We start from the raw sequence: 18,764 nt of genomic DNA, 5'->3' as shown, positions 1-18,764 counted from the left end.
CTTCAAACCTGACTTGCAGCTGCTTTGCTTATTCGCTCCGGAGCCTCCCCGGTCCAGGGACCTGCATCATGTTGTGTGCTGCTTCCCTGTGCTCGGAGGAATGGAGCGAAGCCATTAAACATCCTTCCTATCTTAGCAAATCTACTTTTGTAGCCAGATCCCCTGAGAAGGAACAGTATGGTAGTTTTTGGTTTGGTTGGTTTTTTTTTTTCCCCCAACAGCTGCCTCGTTTTTACTTTTAAATTAATTCACAAGTGAAATAAAAAAAAATAGATGAGGAAAAGCCCCCAGGTGAACTTCACATACTGTGCATTCATGTCTGACTACTTCTTTCTTGGGTAACAGGATAAGATATAGCCTGAATAATAGCAAGACTGTAAAATATGTTGAGAATTGTTTAAACTGTAATCTCCAAAGACATGGCTAGGAAATAATCCTCTCTTTTTAGCCCTATCATGGTAACAATGAGCATTAGTTTAATCCTAACAGGAAGATGACTGGAAATAATGCACTTCAGCCACATTGTTCTCAAATCAGACGGCTCATGTCTCCTTAGAGAGTAGAGAATTTGGGTTAAGTACACTGGGCTGCCACTGACAAAACCTACAAAGCACCTACAGGAGAAGTACAGCCCCCACCATCTCAAGATGAAAGTTAGGTATCAAGACAAAATGCAGAGGGAATCCAGCGCTGCTCTGCAGGGTGGATTTTCGTTTACTGGAGAAGTCCAGGGGGAAACTTGGAGAGACGTGTCTAAACATCTACAGGCTCCGGGCTTAAAACTAACTGCATGTACACGTACTCTTGCCTGCTTTTAGTGGGAGAAATGATTCTGATTTGTTTCCATTTAAGTTCCGTCCCTTTAACTGTGGGAACATCTCAAAGGCTTTAGTACACATGCAGCTTTAAATTCTAATTGGTCACTGATTAAACCCACCTGAAATTCATGTTCAGAATAAAAGATTGAGAAGCTATCACACGTGAGTCTGGCAGCAAAGGGACTGGAGGTTGGTGTCTTGCTCTTTCTGTCTCTCTTTCCATGTCTCTTACATTTTTCAAGCCTAATGCTCCAGTAAACAAATGCCTCAACCCCTCAGAGCACTGGAGCGCAGCAAGTGTTGATGCTGAAATCCTTTCCACGCATGGGTGTGTTAGATTAAGCAGTATGTGAAGACCAGCAAAGCCTTTCTGAAGTCAGGAGGGGTCTGCTAGTTAAATCAGCTATGGATTTCCCCAAAACAACAAAAGCACCAGCCTCTGGCTTTGAAGATGCCGGGTTTTTTTGGATGCCTATGCTGCACCTTGTTCCCAAAACTTTCTGAAATTAGGATCTGTCACTACACCGAGGAAATGGGCTCTGGATCAACCCAAGAAACTGGGAGAGGGGGAGAGATGGTTTTATTTCCCTCGATCTTGCTGGCTGCTTTCCAGCAGAAGGAAAGGAGATTCAGAGAAAGGGTGGAGATTTGTGGGTTTTCTGGCAATGAACTGCCACGTTTGGGGAGGACCCGAGCATCCCCGGTCCGCGGCTCCCCGGGGCAGGTGAGCATGACGGCGGCCGCGCGGGGGAGCGGCCCCAGGGGAGGGGGGGGGGTGTCTGCGGCACATGGGGCTCCCGATCCGGGTCAGCGTGAGCTCCGGGCACCGGGAGAGGAGCTCCGAGGGGGCTTGCACCGGCCCGGGGCCGGATTAACGGCGGTGCAGGATTTACCCCGGTACAGGGTCTCAGCCCGGCGCTGTGGGGCAGGAGGGGGTGCAGTGTGGGGCACAGCAAGCGGAGCCGAGACATCTCCCCCCCAAACTTCGTCTGCCCGCACCCCGGTCCGGTCCGCCGCGTCAGGGCTTCCCAGGACACCCCCCTTCCCGAGCTGGTCCCCCCCTCCCAACCTCCCCCTCCTGCCCCGCCCGTCTCCGCAAAGTTTGGCCGTCGAGCCCGGGGAGGGAGGTGGCTGCTCGGCCCCGGCTGCTCGGGGAGCCCCGGCCGCCGGGATTCTCACCTGGATGACCGTCTTCAGCGTAGAGGCGTCCACGATGGTGGTGCAGATGAGGGAGTCGGGATTCTGGTCCTTGCCGTAGATCTCCCCCATGGTGAAAATCATGGGGATGGCGAGGAGGAAGGAGGCGATCCAGATACAGCTGATGAACTTCTTGGTGCGGCTGCGGGACATGATGCTCTTGGCTTTGAAGGGGTGGCAGATGGCCATGTAGCGCTCCACGCTGAGGCTGGCGATGTTGAGCGCCGTGGCGTAGGTGCAGGCGTCCCGGAGGAAGTAGTAGCCCTTGCAGACGGCCCCCCCGAAAGCCCACGGGTGATGGACCCAGATGAAGTTGTAGAGCTCGATGGGCATGCAGAGGAGGAAGATGAGGAGGTCGGAGAAGGCGAGGCTGGCTAGGTGGTAGTGCACGGTGCTCTGCAGGTTCTGCAGCGACTTCTTGCGCACCAGCGTGTACGCCGTGATGGAGTTGCCGACGGTGCCCACCAAGAAAAGAGCCAAGTAGATGACGGTCACCATCACTTTGGAATAGATGTCGGTGTTGACATCCAGGTCCTCCTCGTCGGGCCCTTTGGGGAGCGGGTCGGAGCGGTTGGAGGCGTTGGCATAGCCGCTGGGGTAGAGGTGGAGGGGACCGCTCGGCACGGCCGGGGCCGTGGCGTTCGGGTGCATCCCCGGGGCCGGGCCAGCCCCGCCGGGGCCGCAGCACCGCCCGGCGCCGCGCTCCCACCCGACGTGCCTCTGCCCCCGGCGTGGAAACTTGGCTCGTTTTAATGCGGCGGGGAGGAGGCGCCTGCCGCTCCCGGGCTGCCGCGCGTGTGCGTGTGTGAGACACGCACACCCCCCCACACCCCGGAGCAGCCTCGGCTGTGAGCAGCCCGCAGCTCCGGCTCCCTCCTCCCTGCAGCTCCCCAGCGCCCAGATGTGCCCTGGCAGGGCAGGAGCCTCCCTGCACGCACACACACGCACCCGCACCCGCACCCTCGCACAGTCGCGCTGGGAGAAGCCGCTCCGCCGGCGACCGCACAGCCCCCGCCCGCTCTGCCGGCGCTGCCTTCCCCCGGCCCCGGGGGGCGGCCCCTCGGTTCGACCCCCCCTCCCCACTCCCCGCCGCCGAGGTGAGTTTTGCAATCTCAGCTCAGTCCCCAACGTGGGGCCGGGGAGGGGAGGGAGGGAGCACGTCCCCGGCTGGGCTGCAGAGCCGGTCCCCATTGGGACCCCCGCTCCTTCTCCATCCCATGCAAAGTCAGACACAGAGGCGCGGCTGTAAGCTGAGGGCTGGTAGGGGTCTGAGCACAGCCACCCCCCTGCTTCCCCCCAACCCCGGCGAGAGGAGAGGCACCAGGGATGCTCCATCACCCTTGGACATCCATATGTCCCGCTAGTCCCAAATACCCACTCACCTGCTGCTGCTGCTAGGAGAAATGCATTTAAAGGAGGGGAAAAAAACCCTAAAAATATCTACTTCTGCCCTGATCTGCCTGGGGCACCCTCAGCGCCATGGCACAGCAGCGACAGCAGCGAGCTGCCTTGCTTTGGTCCCCATCAGTGACTTTTCCCTTATCTCCATATCCTCAGATTTGGGCATGTGGGGTCCTCTCTGAGCTGCCCTGTCACAGCTCAGGGCAGTGGGGGTGCCATGGTGATGCTGAAGGGATGACAAGGGGATCCCCCACAGGAAAGGGCCTCCGAGGGTGCACGTTCTGAGTTACCCTTTCAGGCCCAGGGCACTGAGCCAGCCAGCTGCCCCGTAAAACTCCAGTGAGCTGTTTGTCCACTCAGATATGTTATGAAATTTCTATTAGCGAAGAGGATTTTGTCAGGGTTGGTGTTCCCGGCTGGTCTCATCTGTTGTTCCTGGCCCTTGGACAGTTTCTTTGGATGGATCAAGGACTTTGGATGGATCATGCTTCTGGACTAAAGCACTTCTCCCACAGAGGCAGCAGGTGAGTTCCTTTGGGATCTTTGCCTGTGATGAAAAGTTATTGTCCCTTCCTGGTCCAGTAACTTCATTTTGGCCTTGTGGAAAGCAATGGCTATCCCCACAAGCAAGATACCCATCTGCTGGTCTAATTTTACAGTGTGGATGTGCACATTTATATCAATAGCTGTCTCTAGAAATGCTTTGGTTTGGATTCTGTTGCCTCATGTTTCTGCACACAGGCGGTGCATAGGCATGGCTGCTAACGAGGAGAGTGTTGCATCTCCCTGCTCTGTCCCAGCAGCTGTTCCCGAGCGCTCCATGTGCTGCCTCCTCCACTTTCCCTCCACGCCAAGTACTGTCAGGGAATATCAAGAGATATAGTTAAAAAATAATTCTAATTACACACTGAAATATCAGCTATCTGAAATCAATGCGGCTGTTGATTTACAATCAACACTTTTAACAGGCTGGTGCAGTTTGTACCAGCCAAATCTCTCCTTTCATAAAAGTGACCGCCCAACGAACGGGCTGGGTGCTCCCACCATTAAAGGCCTCAGCATCATATTTCTATGAGCTAATTAATTTAATAAATTCCATTAATTCCTTGGCAAGTTTGTCTCAGCCACACATGAAGCATTCTCACTAGCAGGGGTAGATAGCTCTGCTCTCTTCTTTTTCTCATAGATCTGGGTTTGAGCAAAGGACTTGTCTTCTGGGCTGCAGCCTTGCCATTCCCCATGCAGAAGTGCGGGTCATTTCTTGTAAAGGAGAAAGTAAAAGAAAGTCTTGTCTCGCTCCGTGAGGAAAGGGGTCAACCTCTCCCCTCTCTTTTTAGAAAGCTTTTTGTCCAGGCAGGTTCTACCTTCTGTCCTCACGTCGCTTTTACAGAGCTGGACGCCTACTGCTGGTCCAGAGCTGACCCCCTGCCAGCCCTGGCCTCGGAGCAGGCAGAGGTTTAGCCCTGTCAAAGGAAGACATCGACCCCATTCCTGCCTCGCCGTGTAGCACATCTATCCAGCACCCCTTTACTCTCCCCATTGCTAGCGTGTGGCCTGGGGGATGTGTGAAGTCCCTTTCCTGGTGTGGGGTAATGAAATGAATGACAGAAGTATCTCTTCTTGCCTAAGTATCTCTTCTTGCCTTCACTTCTGCTCCCTGCACAGTTTTAATCCATATTCCACTTCAAGCAAAAGCAGAGCTGGAGGTGCACCATTCTCTTCTTGCGCGCCAAAACCTCCAACCTAAATCCCGGCTGTTTGTTTCTGAACTAGCCGACCTTTTAGCTAAGCTGGGCTCGTTTTAATATATTTTGTATGTGTGTGTCTGTGGCTTAAAAAGGAAAAGAATCATGGAAACCAAGAGAAGCCTGGTCTCAAATGTTACAGCAAGGCATTTACTTAAAATCTTGCAGGAAAATGTCACCCAAAGTCCTCATCTATTAAAACTGCCTGGACTTTGAGCAGAGGGTCCCACAGTGCCCAAGATGCGAGGCCCACAGTTGCCTCCCTCCCTTTTATGTTGACCCAAGTGTTTCTCATCTTTGCTTTTTCCAGTTGCAACTGGGGACCACTAGAAATTTTTCATATTAATCCCATTCCCGTCTGATTTTACCAGGTGGGATTTTTCTGAAGGGCACGGAAAGCAGTAGAGAAAAAACTCTGCAAGAGGCGGGTGCTAAGAGACAACATCAACCTTTTTCCTGTTGAGATCCACAAATATGTGTTAGAGCAGGTTCCCAAGTCAGGTAGCTCTGGGCTGATTCAAGCCTTTAAAATCAGTTCCCCATGGACTCACTATAGACAGGATCTCCCTAAAAGTCAGGAGTGTCTAAGGTGGGTTAGGAAGGTAAAATCCTGGCGTGTACAGGGCTTTTTTAAGGATGCTGTGCTTGAAAACCAAGAAAGTGAGGGAGAAAGGGGTGATAGAAAAAGGGTCATATATCAGCTTTGTTGATGACAGTATTGACTGTATCATTATTTACAGGCATGGAAGTGCATCCCTTCCTACACTCAACATACTGCAAAATAAAGTATTGCTCGTTTGGATGAGCAATAAAAGATTCCCAACGGCTGCATGTAATTTACTGCCTTTGGCTGAATTGATTTCAGGAGAGTATTTTAAATCAAAACGGTTGATACATGGGATATTTATTGCCTCTGATTTTCATAACAGAGGAACCTGCTGAGCCTCCGCAGTGTGAGCATGTTGGTGCGTGGGTTGGCAAAGCGGACAGACCATACCCAGAGCAGAGCAATGATCACGCACCCCAGCACTTTGTCCCTGGGCAGGTTTTAAAAAAAAAAAAAGGCAACCCAAAAAACAGAACACACCGAGATGTGTATGATGATATTGGTAAGAGAATTACCCTGAAGAAGGATCAATCTCTGGGAAGGGACAGCTGGGAAATGAGTGTCCAGACACCTTTTACAGGTCCTATCTTCTGCATGCTGCATGTTCAAATTCAGCCCTTTGGCAAAATTCCTTTAAAGTTAACGGATGTACTGGCTGATAGACCCTGTAATATTTGTCTCAAACAGACAGAGACTGATACATCGACTGGACACACACAGGAGGTATCAACTGTTTTAGTTTAGAGATAGAAGTAGTTTTTGAGTCCCCTGAGTTGTTACTGCAACAAGCCCAAATCAGATTCCTCATGGCAATAAAAGCACTTTTATCTTCATATGTGTAATATAAGTGTTCAAGACATAGGCATTCGTGCTCACACTGCACACAGCTTCCCTTCGGAAATCCTCTGTTTCATTCCAGGAACAAATATAAAGAGAAGGGACAGAGGACTCCAAAGGGAGAGTTTGCACTTGCTGCAGCTGGAAGCCTCCGCTGCAGCCCCAAGCATGGTGCTGGCACCCTCAGTGCACATGCAGACGGGCAGTTAATTTATTTCTGAAGGATTTAATCTGCTTTTGCAGCCCTGGCTCTCTGGAGCTGCAGTGGCTCTGCCAGCGGCGCTTCCAACAGCTCCGCTCAGCGGTGCCGGCTCGGAGCACAGCCCTCGCTGCCGGGAAACACTCCAGCTCCGGCTCCAGCTCCCAGCTCAGCACCGTCCCTTCCCCCTGTATACACCGCACCAACATTTTCCAGGAAATCTCCGGAGGCACAGATTAACCTCATTTTCTCATACCCCCTAATAATTTGTTTGTTTTTCAAAATTTCAGTGTGCCTGGCAATTTTAAAATGCAAATGAAAAAGCAGCACAGTAAAAATCCCTGGCAGCCAACCACTCTTTACTGCCTTTTCCTAGTGACCTTCCCATACATTTAAAATGCTCCCAAATCCTTATTAAATGCCTTGGATTTCAGGAAACACACAAAGCACCCGGCATGCTTTGTGCTCTTTCCTAGCGTGAGTCTTTTTATTAAATGCTAGAAATACCATGGGCTGGTAGGGCTTTCTCCGTGGCCATATGTCACCGAACAACAGGACATTTGTTCAGATGCTCCTCTCTGCCTTGGTCCCTTACACCCAGAAAGGCCCTTCCCTTACGCCAGGGAGACCAGGGCTGCAGCAGGGTCAGTCCTAGGGAGGTTCCCAGTGGAAATTTTCCTGGGACGCCCTACACTGGCCTCGAGCCACTCTGTGCCACTTCAGCAGACTCAAAAACTTGGCATTTCGTGTCTTCCAAAGCACACTGTGACCTGCTGTAAATACATATTATTTGTATTCTGCAATCTGGCTCATTCCTGCCATTCTTCCCTTTAAGAGTCCACATCCTCCCATTTTTTGCAGCACTGGCACCCTGGCTTTGCCTGAGCCTGGGCTCCTCCCGAGCCCACGCTGGCATCCATCTCGCTGTGCAAGGAGAGGACGCCAACACTGGGTCTGCAGCCTCTGCGAGTGATGAGAAGGTTCCTCCAGATTATTACCAGGAGGAGAAACGAGAGGCTGCAGAGGCTCCCGAGCCCCGTCCCTGCCGTTGCAGCCAAGGGCATCGCGCAGCCGCCCGGGCACAGCCTGACCTCAGCACAGAAAAGTCCCATTTCTGTCCTGCTGCTCCCTTGGTAACGTTGCTGCAGGACCTGCTGCTCCGACGAGGAACGTGAGCCTAAGAGGAAAGGTTTATTTGCAGCCCTGTGGGCCAGGGAACTGTCGGGAACGCTTCTCCGTGGGCTCGCCCGGGGACGTTTCTTTCCTTGCTGAGTTGTCCTGCGGACCCTCGGCTGACAGCCTGGTGCACGCTGGCCCAGCCCAACATCCCCGAACCACAATCTCACACCTCAAGCTTTGCTGATTTTCTTCCTCCTCTTGGCCAGACTTAGCCAGGTGATTTCTCAGTTAGAGCATCTTGGCCCAGAGATGACAAAAATAGTTCTTATGGCTCAGTGGTTGTTGCAGCCACCCCACGGGAAAGGGCTCCCACGCTTAGCTGTCACCCCCTGCCCCAGGCTGCAACATAGAGCAGCCCTGGGACTGCTTGAAATTAAATTGTTAGAAAACAGGAGGCAGGAGATGAAAAAAGAAAAAAAATCTACAAAAAATGCTCAGGGAGGCTAATTCAGTTCAGGCTGCATTACGGAGGGAGCTCATTCAGTGCTTTTCAGCGTGATACTGGGGCTTGATTGTAGTTGCATTCAGGTGCCTGAGATTTTTTGTAACTCTGATCAGAGCTCTTTGGGGAACTGCAGGTACTGAAGAAATTTGGTAAAAAAAAGTCCAGCTTGTGTGAAATCAATCTGTGGTTGATTCGGTGGAAAGTTGTTTACCGAGAAGGAGGACCCTCTGGACAACAGCTATCTTTCTAAACTTTCTCACAAACCACGAACAAACTGTTCTGACTCCAAGGACAAATATTTCCAACTGTTTCATTGTCAAAAAATAAATTATTTTTGCATCTTATAGAAAACAATGTCTGCTCTTGCAGTGTGTGCTCCTTTTTGCTTGTAGAGAGTTCCCCCCTCTGCTTGTTGTCCTGTCTAAACTGCAAATATCTTTTAAAACCTAATGCCAAAGCAAAGGGGTGATCCTCTGGTATCTTTGCTAGAATTGCTCGTTTGCTCCTCAGGGCACGCTGTTGTCGCTGTGAGACGGAGGAAGGCTTCTCTTGTGGAAGACTGTAGCAGATAGTGCAAAGAAAATATAGTACAAGCTTTTTCTCGACTTCTTTTAGAATACTTTCTAAAGAAGACAATCCATCTCTTGTCTTGAAATAGAGAGTCCTTCACTGCTGCAAAGGACATATAAAATAACAGCTTGTTTCTAGCTCAGATTTTGCAGCATTTAAAGAGTCTTCATGAGGAGCTTTATCCAACCTGCCATCTCGCATAGTCTAATATCCCTGGAAAGCCACAGGGATGGATGAGGCTTAACGCAGTGCAGGCTTATTGGGGAGGAGGGGAAGGGAAATTTGTGAACGCATTGCATCCCAAAATGTACTCTGTTAACAGTAATTAATTACTGTGTTTATATTTCTCCAAACACGTGGAAATATGGGCATCTCATAGATACTGGGAGAGATTTTAAAGGGGAGCATAGCAGAGCAGTGTGGTTATAACCGAGGAAATCTTGAGTGGGTATCACAGTGAGACACCCAATAGATGTATACACAAGGCATATTCCCGGCTCATGTATCTATGCAAGAACACGGGCTGCATTTTTTCTCTTTTGCTTACAAAGCCCATGTACGGATGTTGAAGTCAAAATCAGTTTTCTTTTGGTGCAGTATATGACTTTACAGCAAAATAGAAAAAGCTGCGCTCCCAGCCTTGAATGCTGGAGGGAAAAGTCTAGAAAATGATTTGGGTAGAAGGGTGCATTCATACAAGAAATTGCTAAACAGCAGCAAAGCCACACTGATGACAGGGATGTGAAATAGGTTAGAAAAATTAGATGGAGTCCTTCTTGCTCAGTAATGATCATTTCATCAAAGAAAGTCATATTTCACTATGTGGTAAACACAGAAGTAATAATGATGATAACTGCCACAAAAGTAGCTGCGAGATGAACTGGCAGACAGCTGAACAGAGTTAATTAACGAAAAGATTTCTTTAAATGATTTGATTCTCCAGAATTTGCTCTGATTCTCCAGCCAATCCTTCAGCAAATTTTGCAGCCACTGGTCAGCTTGGCACAGATGTTGTGTAAGGCGATGGTGCAGAGTCACTTACAGTCCTTGCCTTTCCTGGAGCTACGCCAACAAGATGACCGGCTTGACCTCAGTGCAAGGATAAATGTTCCTCTGCCAGCGAGGAAGGAGAAGAAACAGAACCTATGAAATTCAAGAATTAAAATCCAAAAACCATGCTGAAGTCAGTGGCAGAATCTGTCCCCATTTTGTTTGCACAAGTTACAATTTTAGAGGGCAGAAGTACACATGCCACACTTTCTTTCACCTCTACAGTTTAATATGTAAAGCAAGGCCAATGCTTGGAAATGCTTCTCCAGTGTTGGGACATATAATATTATGTGGCATATAACAAATTGTGGGGTTTGGACCATAAATGTCAGGAGCTATTTATAAAGATTTTTAGGAGTTCTTAATTTGTTGTCTCCAAACAGCTTGTCTCCAGGGGTGTCTCATTTGGGTGTCTTGCTGGAGAAACAGAGGCACCTGAGATGTTTCAGTGGTAGATCACAACTGAGAAAATGACTTAAACTAACAGCATTTTGTGTTAGCCTCTGAAACAACTGGCAAATGAGCTGAGCAAGCAGGAAGTCCTAAATGCAGCTTTGTGAGGACTTCGATTTGGATGCATTAGGAAGGTATGTACTTCCCACTTGCTTGTATCTATGCCTTAATGGAGATCTTCACTTTCCAGAAGCCCCTCCAAGGAGCTTAGAAATATGCCCCTGCCCTCTGCTAGGCTGTCTGCTTTCTTTGATGAGAACGCAAACACATTTTATTATGAGCCTAATATACCAGATAAAATAAGAAATTGATAGTTTGCCATATAAAGAGATTTGAGAATATGCTTGAAAAAGGGCAGACTTACGAGAAAGAAAATACACATCCTGTTGCAATATGAGGAGACCACTTTATCCATTCATCTTTTATTGGAATAAAAGGGCATTGGTAGGTATTGAGTTAGCCGCATGACGTGTCTTAGGCTGAGCTCTAAGTAGTATAAAAAGAAACATTTTGATCAAATGCATGCTTACTTCAAGATTTAAAAGAGATTATGTTAATTTTGCATATTTAAGAAAAACTGGTTTAAAACAGATTTTGGACAGCAGATAGAGACAGCAGATGTGCAAATCCCACCCTCACCAACCTCACGTTTAGCACATAACTCTGCCTTAGCTTCTGCGATGGCAGCTTACAGCTTTATCTTGGCTTTGTCCAACCTCAAAGAAGGGTAGAAGAGCTGAAGACGGGGAGTCCAAGTGGCCGCTTTTCCTTGAGGGATGAATCCTAATCCTGTTCTGTGGCTTCTGAATTTAAGCACAGAGGATTGGAGACAGTGATGCTCGTAATCCAGGAGAGGTGCAATAGTCTCATGCTCAGTTACTGACGGGTTGAGTTTCTTCTTCTAGTGCTAAAAGTCAACTAGAGAGGTTGGAGGAAGATTTCTCTATAGATTCTTAATTTGCCTAATTGCTGACTTCCTCACAAGTGCGATGCTTATGGAGGACTCAGAAGGCAAGAAGCTATTTTCACTCTTCATTTAATTCTTCTAAGCCATTAGCAATGGAGAAGTTGTGATTAGTGCTGCGAGTTCTCCTGTAAAACAGTTATCCAGTGAATCGCTCTTCACTGACAAGCCTCTGCCCACCTTCCCGCCAGCCTCACCGTGTGATAGCCTACCATTATAACTCCTCCGGGGACCACTTATTTCACAGACACAGTCTTTTTCTGCCTCTCCTGCCTAGTAGGGAGCTGCTCTGCTCAGCTCCATGGCAAAGAGCAGCTGCTGATGGACACGTCCCTTCCAGACCTTGGTGCATCCAGGGTATCCTCACGGATGAGGCTTCCCCCACTCCCACATCAGAGAGCCGTGGGGAATGTTCCTGCTGGCTCCAAGGAGCTGATAAAGCTGAAAACAAAGAAATGTGCCCCTGAATTCCTGGAGATCCACTGTCCAGGACATGCAGGGTCATCTGAAGTTGTGGTTCTGGGTTATGAGGGATGAAGTTTTCCCCGTGAGCAGAAGTGTTCCCGCTTGCCTTAGCCAGCCCCAGCTGAATCAGGAGGGCATTTCCCCAAAATAAGGGCTTCCCTCCAGCGTCTGGTGAATACAGCGCTCCTGTCCTCCACTCTCTGCTGAAACCAATGCACAATAATGCAAAATCAATGCACAGCAACGGTCAGTGTTTCACCCGTATTGTGTCTCATCAGGAGGAGAAGGGAGGAGCAGATCCAGACCTGCTGCAACGCCTTGTCCCAGTGGATGGGCTGGCCTGGGCTCACCAGGAGCACAGTTGTGCAGAAACACTGGTATTGATCATCATTAGATTGTGCTGGAGAGGAACTGCTAATAACAACAATACTCATCACGATTCTCGTTATCTTATTTGATCACGCAGACAGAGTCCCAAAATGTGCCGATAGCAACAGGAACCCCCTGTAAGCATCTTTGATTTTCTCTTTGGGAAATCAAAAGTTTTGCTGTTGTTCTCGAAACACATTACATGAAACTTATTACAAGGCAAATTACGTTCAAATACTGGCAGTTCATGGAGCGGGGATGCAGACAGCCTCATGGACTGGCTTGCCTCTGTTGTATCTGGGATCGGTGGCTGGGCTCCACAGGCAAGCCCCATGCTGCCTTCCCGACTGCCCAGACCTGCTCCAGAAATCAGAAATTTCTGATTTTTGCCACCTCCAGCTGACTCCAGGAGCTAACTAGCAGGCTGGATTTGGATATCACCACCAATGTGTTTCAACCTTCCCATGCCACCACCTAAATCAAAATGAGTGGAGAAATAACAGGGCCAAAATCCATCCCCTTCCTCTAACTCAATGTACACGCATCTTACTATCTTGAGCTAGTTATTACAGCTTGTGTTTATGTGTTTTTTTGCCAACCTAGAAAATAGCAGCAAATCCTCATGCTTGGTTTTGGCTTTGAGCAAACACCTCAAACACAACCTCCCTTGAAACGGTCCGGTTCCCGCAGCCCTTGGGTTTGCTGACATCACGGCGGTGATGTTCGGTCCTATATGGCTTAATGGCGTTAAGTGATTTTATGACGCCTTTCCTGTGGCTCCAACAGCAACCCCCCTTCTGGAGTGCGATTTCTACCCTGGCACAGATGAGTGAAGTAAATTTTGTGTCATCATATGCAAAGAAATGCTCTTGCTTTGGAATAAAGCAAGGAGAGAGCTAGCAGCTCAGTTTGCAATAAAACTGCAGGTAACATGCTATCACTGCTCAGAGCCAGCAGTGCAATAAGGTATATAGTTCTGGATGGTATCATAATGTATGTAAATACTATACATAATATGCTTTGGTCAACACATGTGAATTGCAGTCCATGAGAGGAACAGTAGCCTTTACTTTCCCTCCCCATTTCTGTCCACTGAAGATTTTCTTCTGCAGAAAGAAGATATAAATGCCTACGTTTATAATCAGTTCTGAGCGTGGGGTGAGAGGATGTTAAATGTTTAAATTAAACACAGTAACTTCTGCTATTCAGACAGATACCCACTCCCTTGAGATGCTCTTTCATAGGTGTGTTTAACGGGACCATCTTTGTATCAGCCGAAAGCAACACCGCGTCTGCTACCACACGACCACGGAGCTGAAGCTGAAGCGTGTTAGCTCACAGGTTTTGTTTTGGGGTCCCAGTTCAGCCTTTGGCGAGGTGATGTGCATCCATTCCCAGAAACTCCAAGGCAGCTTCATGGTATAGGGATTAAAATTTTCTGAAGTACTTTGCTATAATTACATGCTTCTTTTTAAATTAAATGCTTGAATAATTCTAGAAATTGGCTTGAACTAGAAAATACTTCACCTATAACTACAACTTGCTAGGAAACAGGGAAAAAAAGGAAGAGCTCAAGCAAGAGCAACAAGTGTGAGCATAAAGAGGGCTAGGAGAGAGGAATTAAGTGTGAATATTTATCACCAATAACTTACATTTATGTTACCCTCACAGAAGGGAGAATCCTGAAAATAAAATCCATGAACAAACTGGGATAAATATTAAACTTGCATTTATGTTCACTTTCACTTCGACAGTGCAAATAGTTAAGCACATTAAAAAAGATTTAGATTTTCCAGATACTCAAAGGTTTTGTAGGCACTGCCAAATTTGATTGAAGTTGATGAACAAGTTTGAATATTATGGTTACATATGCATCTTAGTAAGCCTTGTGTCCAGCTTAAAAAGCAAGACATTTTTAATCAGCAGACTAGAAACGGGATCCATACAATCTTCTCATGTTTACTCTGGAAATTTGAACACAAAAGAGTTTCCCCAGGAACCTCAGGAAGGATTTGACCTGATTGATACATCTGATCAAGGAAGAAGCTGACAGCTGGAGCAACTTCACGTCCATGTGAGGACTTTTCTGAACCACTGAAATAAACTCTCCTTTTGTGCATCTCAGATATGTAACCACAAAGTTGGGAAGAAACACGCCACGTCCAGACCCACAGATCACTGAAACTTACTGCTAACACCTCAGGAAGGTGCAGATAATGCAGTGAGGGTCCATGCTTAGATGCTTCTAATGTTATTAGGGCTTTTTATAAAACTGATGAACAACACAAGACAGACTCATGGGACTGTCCATACTGCAAACACAGAAACAATTGGTAGGAAGGGGAAAAAAAATATATTTGCATAACAGATGGTGTCCCTCTGCTTGCCATTTGTAAATGAATAAAAATGCCCCCAGGCTCACAAAATCTCTTGCTTTGCTGCTCTGTCTGCTGACTGACACTTCTTTGAAGCTAACATGAAGATTTTATAATCAGCCTTGAAGAGGAGAACAGAGAGAATGGCTGAGCGAGTGAAGGGGTTGGCTTGATGAATACCTGCAAAACACCTCCCTGTGCTTGTTCCTGCCCTGGTCTGGACCCGACACTCAGCCAGAGCTGGACCCAGCAAAATGGCATGGGGTTATATTCTTGCTTCTGCATCTCCCAGTGGCCGAGGGACCCTCTGGGATGCTTCAGCCCATCTGCGCGGCAGCCCAGAGGGCTGGGAACTGTGAGATCGGGCACTGGTGGAAATGCAGCTACTGCAGCTTCACATTTGGGACCTCTCCAGCTCTGTGCCAGGGTCTGGCCGGGCTTTCCCACCTCTCCACTGCCATCTCAGCTGCCCCTTGCTACCGGGCATCGCCTCCTGCACGTAGAGAAGGGCAGGAGGACAACAGCCAGTTTCTGAAGCAGAGGCTGAGTTTGCTGCATGATGATGAGAAGCTGCATGGGAATGTGCAGGGGGTCTAGCCTGGGATGAAGCAGCGGTGGGAGAACACAGCCTTCCCCAGCAGACGAGACACATTTTCCTTGCAGGAGGCTGGAGAAGAGGAGCCCAGGACCAGCCAGGCTGTTTCTGCTTAACCAAAGCCTTCGCTCCAATCTGACACGTTTCTGTGTTGATTCGTGTGAGACTTCAGGTGCGACCCGGGGCTGGAGGCACGGCAGCTGCTAAAAGGCTTGTGATGTTGTGACTGCCGGGCTGGAGGGTATGAGAGCCCAGGGGGGTCTCCTGGCCTGGGGGCTGCAACCCCCAGGAGCTGCTCGGCTTTCTCCCTGCCCTGCCCATGGCTGAAAGGAGACGAAACCACGGGGGGAGATAGCCAGGGCAGGAGCAGGCATCATCCCCAGCCTGGGGCAGATGTGTACGATAACTCGAAGAAAGCAAAAGTGCGTTTGTGCTCTGATTTAAGTGACTCTGACTCCCCACTGCTGCTGCCCCTGGGCCCTGGTGACAGCACCGTCACCCAGCTCAGGGACCTGGTGTCCACCTGAACACTCATCCTGTGCAAAGGACTAATGGATCAGCGAGACCCGGTGCAGGGCAGCAAGGACTGTTTGGAGCCACAGACTGCTTTTTGTTTGAGAATTAGCTGAATTTAACCCATCCATGACATTGCACCATAAAAGGGGTCCTGGGGCGGCTCTGCAGTGCTGTGTGCTCCAGCAGAATTGGCACAGGGAAAGACGCAGGTCCACTGAGGCTTTGTCCACCGAGGCTTTGTCCACCATTTCTGGAGATGGGAAGACGTGACAACATCATGATTGACCAGGATGTTGATGCTATTTAATTTTCAGACTTGTAAAAGTGGTTACAAACTTGAAACTTTGTTTGACTCGTGACTAAAAGCAACATATGATTACTACAACATTTGGACCAAAGTATTGGTAAAAAAGAAAAGCAGCATATGAGGCAACATATGGTAAATATGTATTTAGAAGCACAGAAAGTAGACAAACTCATTTGGGTCAAGATTTAATCAGATAATGTTTGGTTTAGACTCAGCACTAATGCTACTTAGGAAGCACATTACACTGGAATCAGTATTTAGAAGTCTGTTAAAGGCAAACGAAAATAAAAACGAAGAGAAAAAAGAAAGAGTGGCAAATTTATGGCATGGCAAATTTATATTTCTTTGGCAACCAGAAGATCAAGTCTAATTAATGTGTACACACCCACTTTCTCCGCATGGCTTGCAGAAAAGGCTAGCCTGGCTATGAGTGTGTATGTAATGTGGTTAATAACTAATTTCCTTTTGGTTTCTTTGTCTTTCTTCATTAGTTTCCGAATTCCAGCTAGACCTACAAATATCATCTTAGATTCTGAAGAAGCTCCTGAAATGGAGAAGAAGGAAGGCTATAATACCAGAATCCCTTCATGTTTTAATGAAAGTCCTTGTGGTTCAAGAGGTCCTGTGGGTTTTTAAGCATAACATTTCCCCCCAAAGCCAATGAATCACAAAGCACAATCAGTACTGTCATGGCTTGGGGTAGTGCTTTAAGAGCCCCATGGCCCTGTAGACATGATATCACCTAATGTTTCTCCAGTGCCTTTATAATTTCCCAATTCCATCACTATGTGTCCTTTGACAGTCTCCATAAGCATATGCATATTGTCATTCCAGCATGCAAAACACATTGGCCACATTCAGATCTCTCTTACTCAGGTGAAGACAATGGAGCAACACCACTATCTGTAGGGTGTGAAGCAAATCAGGATCGAGCCACAGTCTTTTCCTCAGCCAAATATCTATAGCTTCAAGCCATGAGTAATACAAGACGTGTGGGATACAAACATGAGCATGCATGAGACGCATGGTACATATAAAGTGCCTCTGCATCCTGACGGATGGGGTGATTCAGCTCTGTTCTCCACTACTTCTTTGCCCCCAGGACCGTTGCATCGCAGATGGCCCATCGTGGCATCCAGAGCTGCAGCATGCCCTTGCCGCAGTACAAGTCCAGCCACCAGCAGAGCCTCTCACGCCTGCTTTCCACCACCTCCTGCTTGAAACATTATATACTTTGTGACTTTTCATTATTCCTCCATTTGACTTCGGCCAGGATGTGATGAAATATTCACAAATCTCTCCCCCATTTGGTACAGGGTGCCCTACCAGCTTGCATTAACAAGTATGATTCCATTCATTTAGCGAGAACTCGAGGAAAACTTAAGGACACGGTAAAGATCACAGGAGAGGGCATGGACTGCACAATAGTTAAGGCCCAGGACAAGTGATTTCTGAGCAGGCATGTCTTTCTTTGGGGGTCAGGTTTAAGTTAGGATCAGGCATCTGATGGGGTCTCTGAATTTCCTACATATTCATGACTCCACACATGAGAAAAGTTGTCAATTTTTATCCTTAGAAATGAAATGAGAACAGTTTGAGGTTTACTCTTCTTTCAACAAAGGCACCAGGTGGCTGGCAAAGAAGCTGTATTACTTAATTAGCAGAAAGCAGAGCAGAAGGCTGCCTGTGAACGAGCGCTAACGCAGCGGAGCTCTTGCTGAAGGAAGCCAAGCAGATGAAGCTGCGGGATGGAGCCCCTCCAAGTGCTGATAGGAGAAAGGAAGAGGGGCCAAGCCAGTAAGAAAACCCTGGCACCTCTTCCAGGCAGTCACAGAGACCTTAAACACTCCTTTCTTACAACTGTGAAAGCATCTCCTGTCAGGACACGTGCTTTGCCTCAGCCTCTATATTATCTTTCCTAACAAGAGCTGCTGTCCATAGGACAGCGATTGCAGTAACCCCCCGGGAACCACAACCCATTAAAACATATGGCTCTGCTCGTGTACATCTGCTCGGGTACGGTAGCATCAGTTCTCACACAGGATCCTCAGCAAAGATGGAGATGTGCAGTAGCGGTTCACCGGTATCTATGGCTTTGAAGGAAAAAATTCCACTCTCCTGGTTTTTGGACCATCTTTACTAATTCCATCAGATTATGACTTTAGTGAGGGTAGGAGAGGCAATAAGCTAATGCATTAGCCTTTCAGGCTCGGGGGGATTTACTACCCTCCTTTTCTTCATATCACAGACATGCAATGTGGTTTGACATGGATATTGAGAACCAACCCCGAGACTGTGTGCAAGAAGCTTCTCTTGAGTCCTGGGAATAATTAACGCATCCCTCCATTTTAAAAAGACAAATGAAAATAACAGACTTCTGGGGGGCTTGGAACTTCTGTTATCAAGATTACCAACAGATATTAAAAAGTATATGGCTTTGCTGTCTGCCCAGGAGATCAGCCAATATCGCCAATTTTAACCAAAGAGAGGACTCAGATAAAGGATCACAAAGCTCTCAGACACCGCGTGTTGCCGCAGAGAGTGCTGTGAATAGCCACAAGCCAGTAAAAGCAATTACTAGAACATCTTCCCTTTCCTTCTTGGTGGGGATTCAGATGAGTCCCGGCAGTACCAGTGACGACTTCCATTTGCATTAATAGCACGGGAGGTTC

General features: G+C 48.1%; 1 protein-coding gene across 1 annotated transcript in view; it reads right to left on the bottom strand.

Moving 5' to 3' along the window:
• NTSR1 (neurotensin receptor 1) overlaps positions 1-2,720 on the bottom strand; it is a 63,483-nt gene extending 60,763 nt beyond the window's left edge. The window contains exon 1 of the mRNA XM_075166677.1: positions 1,998-2,720. Coding sequence (XP_075022778.1) covers positions 1,998-2,666 — 669 coding nt within the window. The 5' untranslated portion in view covers positions 2,667-2,720. The remainder of the gene's footprint in view (positions 1-1,997) is intronic.
• Positions 2,721-18,764: the final 16,044 nt, after the last annotated feature.

The sequence above is a fragment of the Calonectris borealis genome, chromosome 17, assembly GCF_964195595.1.
Source record: "Calonectris borealis chromosome 17, bCalBor7.hap1.2, whole genome shotgun sequence".
In the NCBI taxonomy this organism is placed as follows: Eukaryota; Metazoa; Chordata; class Aves; order Procellariiformes; family Procellariidae; genus Calonectris; species Calonectris borealis.
Note: the sequence above shows the minus strand (reverse complement) of the source record. Positions and strands in the feature narration are given on the sequence as shown.